At 43.8% G+C, this 4,610-nt stretch overlaps 1 protein-coding gene across 1 annotated transcript; it reads left to right on the top strand.

Annotated features, from left to right (window-relative positions):
- Positions 1 to 2,939: 2,939 nt before the first annotated feature.
- Positions 2,940 to 3,500, top strand: LOC132624722 (uncharacterized). Its single transcript, XM_060339457.1, has one exon. It carries the CDS (start codon positions 2,940 to 2,942, stop codon positions 3,498 to 3,500), a length of 561 nt encoding a protein of 186 aa, XP_060195440.1.
- Positions 3,501 to 4,610: the final 1,110 nt, after the last annotated feature.

The raw sequence follows: 4,610 nt of genomic DNA, 5'->3' as shown, positions 1-4,610 counted from the left end.
TTAGACCTCATCTCTAGTCTTCTTGCAAAAGGTGTCGGTGGATTCCACTTTCCTCAACACTCTTGACAACATATCTTCAATTTTTGAACTAGCGGGATCGCTAGTGGGCGGTTGACTAGAGCTTGGTTGATTTCCCTTTGGAGGGACATACAGATTTGTGCTCCAATGATTGTTGTAATTGCTATTGTAACCCCCTTGATTGTTGTCACGATTATCTCTCCAATTAGAGTGACCTTATTCTTTGTTCCAACATTGATTCCCTTGACCTTGCTGCCAAGATCCTTGACTCGGACCTTGGTAGTTCGGACGGGAACCCTCCCTTAGATTGTTGATATAACTCGCCTCCTCATCATACATTTGGAAACATTGCTCATCCGGAGGACCCCCTTCACAGGATTCTACCACGTTCACCTTTTTGCTTCCGCCACCCATGACATGTTTTGTCAGAAGGTCCATTTGGGTAACAAGTTTGGCCATGGACTCATCTCTCTCTTCCTCCTTCTTAATCATCTCATGAGTGAGCACATATTTGGAGGAACTTCCTCCACCCATTTCCGAATCCCTAGTGTGCCATGCCTCATTAGTCTCGGTCAATTTATCCAACAATTCACAAACGGTGGCATAAGAATTATCCATAATAGACCCCTTCTGCAATATTGTTCGTCACTGATTTGTTGACCGAATCTAGAGACCTATAAAATGTTTGTAGAAGCACACCATCGGGCAACCCATGCTTGGGACAGCTTTTGACTTTCTTTTTAAAACGAGTCCAAGTTTCATGGAGAGCCTCATCAGGAAGTTGACGAAAGTTGTTGATTTTATCACGGAGTTATAACATCCGCGATGGAGGGAAGAACTTCTTGAGGAATGCTTCGATCAATTCCTCCCAAGTAGTGATGGACCCGGATGGAAGGTCATCTAACCAAGCCGTGGCTTCCCCCGTTAGGGAGTACGGGAAGAGCCGTAGATTGACTGGTTCAGTTGAGACGCCCGGGTGCACATTGGTGGAACAGACCCCAAGAAAGTTCCTAAGGTGCCTATTCGGGTCATCTTTAGGTAGACCACCGAACAGGCCCTTAGTGTTGAGCAGGTGCAGCATTGTGTTGTTTATATGGAAACTCGAGTTTCCAATCAAAGGCGCGGGCTGAATTGCGGCTGCATAGCCTGCCCCCGCAGCTTCTTCACCAACCGCTACTGGTGGATTTTGGACAGGGATACCATTCTCTTCCATATTGCCTGCACAACACACAACAACAAAAGGAAATAAGAAAAGAAATAAAGACTAAAAGTAAAGTTTTACACTAGTTAGTAAATTTCTAGACCGTATTCCCCGGCAACGGCGCCAAAATTTGATATGCCCAAATTACACCTTTGATGTCAGGAGTAAACGGTCGTTGTCAAATATAGAACTCAATGAGGTTGGGGTCGAATCCCACAGATAATACAATGCAGAAATATACTTAATAAGTGTAACACCCGACTATTAGTCTATACTTCAAGGGAAAGTGGAGTATAATAATGGTTTGATTGTTGTTTGTTCATTAAAGACTAAGAATGGTTATAAGATGTAAACTATTGGTAAATGGGACTAAGGGTATAGTTCCAATGGAAAGTAATGCGATTGGGTATCAATTCAACTTATTTATATGCATAAGTGCATTAAACCAAGGGCCACACGAATCTTGCCAAAAGTTTTCCAACCAAATTAGCAAATTTCATCCTAAGCTTTTCCAAGCCCTAGAGTGTTTTATAAGAGAACGCCTATGTAGCCTCAACTAGCTTTCCTATTCCTAGCTCAAGCTATTAGATGGATTTAATGACCCAAATCGTTGCTATTAACTCTTTTCCTAACCTCTACTTTCTTTTCCAAGCAAAGTAATGGTATTAAGGCACAAGTAATGTTGTACACCATCACAAGACATTAATGCTTGAAGAGTTAATAGAAAACACCATTAGCATATTAATGTAGTATGATTATGAAACTCAATCACATAACTAACACATTTGGTCCCACAACCTTAGCTAAAAAGATTAGCTACTAATATTCTTTAAAGGTAAAGCAATAAAATAAAGTGTATTCATAAAGCTTACAAAAGTATTGAATGGAGAAGATGACACAAGCCAAAGTAATCTTAAAAGCTTCACCAACCAATAATAAATGAGCTCCACAAAAATCTAGGCTAAAAAGTTGTAGAATAATGAGTCCAAAACCCTAGAAAATCTATTTATAGAATGTCTAAAACGGGAATAATTTCCAGACAAAAATGCCCCTGCGCATCTGGTGCGAATCGCACTTGGTGTCACATGTGCAACCTGCGAATCGCAGGTTGCACCAAAGCATCGCAGGTGTCGCACCTTCAATCATTTGTGGAGCAGCATCTGCGACATAGGATGCGATTCGCATGTGCCACCTGCGACTCGCATGTGGTGTCGTATGTGGTGCCGCATGTCCTGTCTTCTTTTGGCCATCTCTGTCAACAGGTGCTACACCACCTGCAACTCGCATGCAGTACCTGCGACTCGCAGGTGATGCCATAGTTCAGTTCAGCTGGATTTTTCTTCATTTTGCCTCAAGTTGCTTCCGGCACATGTTATTCTACAAATTGACACAAAAACACGAGAAACGACATCAAAAGTACTTGGGGATTTACAAAAGACTAAGTAGTTGGCGTCAAATGTGCCGTAATTTTATGACACATCACCCACCCACAAGTAAGGAGAAGCCGGCTCCCAAAACTGATGAGGAAGTCGAATTATAGATGACCATTGACGCCATCGTGCTTCAATGGATATATTCGACAATTTCTAATGATTTGTTAAACACCATCATTGAACCTGACGCTACTTCCATGGACGCTTGGGTTCGTTTGCGTGATATATTCCAAGATCATCAAAACTCTCGTGCGGTGACTCTTGAATAAGAATTCACGACGACTCGTATGGAGGATTTTCCCAATGCCTCCGCCTATTGTCAACGTCTAAAGAGCCTTGCGGATCAACTGAAAAACGTCGGGGCTCCTGTGACGAATAGCCGCCTTGTCCTTCAACTAGTTTCAGGTCTCACTGAAGCGTACAAAGGGATTGGGACACAAATTCGCCATGCTAAGCCTCTCCCTCCATTCACAGAGGCTCGGTCTTCTCTTGTTTTGGAAGAACGTGAACTTGCGGCAATGATGTCTCACGGGTCTGGTTCGGCTATGGTAGCCGCGGTCGACGACGCGACACTGCCCTCTGAAAACATAAGCTCACGCCGAGGGAAAACCAAAAATTCCCACCGCCAAAATTCTGGGACTGGCCGGAAAAATGGTTCTGGTCGCGGCTCAGGCGGCGGTAAAAACACTGGCAGCAGCGGCGGACGTGGTGGTCCAGGCCGTAGCAGCGGCGGTCCGCAGCCAGCGGGCTACTCTTCGCAGCAGTGGCCAGCCGGACAGTTTGGCCACTGGAAGTGGGTACCGCAGCCTCGCTGGGCTGCTGCTCTCCCCCCTGCCCGTACCCGATGACTTCTTGGGCTCGTCCCCCGCCTGGCCCGCCACGACAGCAGGGTATATTGGGCCCTCCTCCAGCCCAGCAGCTTTACACGGCAGCAGTGGCCCCTCATGGGTCGTATGTTCCAACCGACATCGAGTCCGCAATGCACACCATGACCTTGAACCCGCCCGATCAAAATTGGTACATGGATAGCGGGGCGACTTCTCATATGACATCCTCGGACGATAATCTCTCGTCTTATTTAATTTGAGCAATCAAAATAATGGTATTGTTATGGGAAATGGTCATTCGATTCCAATTCGTGGTTGTGGTCATACTAGTTTGCCTCCCCCAAACCCCCCTTTATCCTTGCGGAATGTCTTACATGCTCCTAAACTCATTAAAAATTTAATTTCAGTACGGAAGTTTTCTACTGATAATTCTGTGGTTGTTGAATTTGATCCATATGGGTTTTCTGTGAAAGATTTTCAGATGGGGATGGCACTAATGCGGTGTAATAGTCGGGGCGATCTTTATCCAATCGCCACCATCAAATATTCAACCACCACTCCGTCAACCTTTGCGGCGTTGTCCTCTCCTTTTTGGCATGCTCGTTTGGGTCATCCAGGAAATTCTATTTTAGATTGTCTTAGGCTTAATAAAAGCATTGAATGTAATAAATCTAGTCATTCTAGTATTTATCGTTCTTGCGTTCTTGGTAAACACATTAAGTTGTCGTTTGATTCTTCTATTTTCGAAACTTTGATGCCATTTGATATTATTCATAGTGATTTGTGGACCTCTCCCGTGTTAAGTTCATTGGGTCATCGGTATTATGTTCTTTTTTTGGATGATTTTTCGAAGTTTTTATGGACTTTTCCTTTGGCAAAGAAATCCGACGTCTATGCGAAATTCTTAGCTTTAAAAACCCACATTCATACCCAATTTGAACGTCATATTAAAAATGTCCAATGTGATAATGGGAGGGAATATGATAATGGTCAATTCGGGAAATTTTGTGAGTTTAATGGGATGTCATTTCGTCTTTCTTGTCCACATACGTCATCACAAAATGGGAAAGCCGAAAGAAAAATCCGTTCTATCAATAATATCACTCGGACTCTCCTTGCTCATGCTTCTCT

This window comes from Lycium barbarum, chromosome 2 (assembly GCF_019175385.1).
Source record: "Lycium barbarum isolate Lr01 chromosome 2, ASM1917538v2, whole genome shotgun sequence".
In the NCBI taxonomy this organism is placed as follows: Eukaryota; Viridiplantae; Streptophyta; class Magnoliopsida; order Solanales; family Solanaceae; genus Lycium; species Lycium barbarum.
This window is presented reverse-complemented; position numbering and strand designations above follow the sequence as displayed.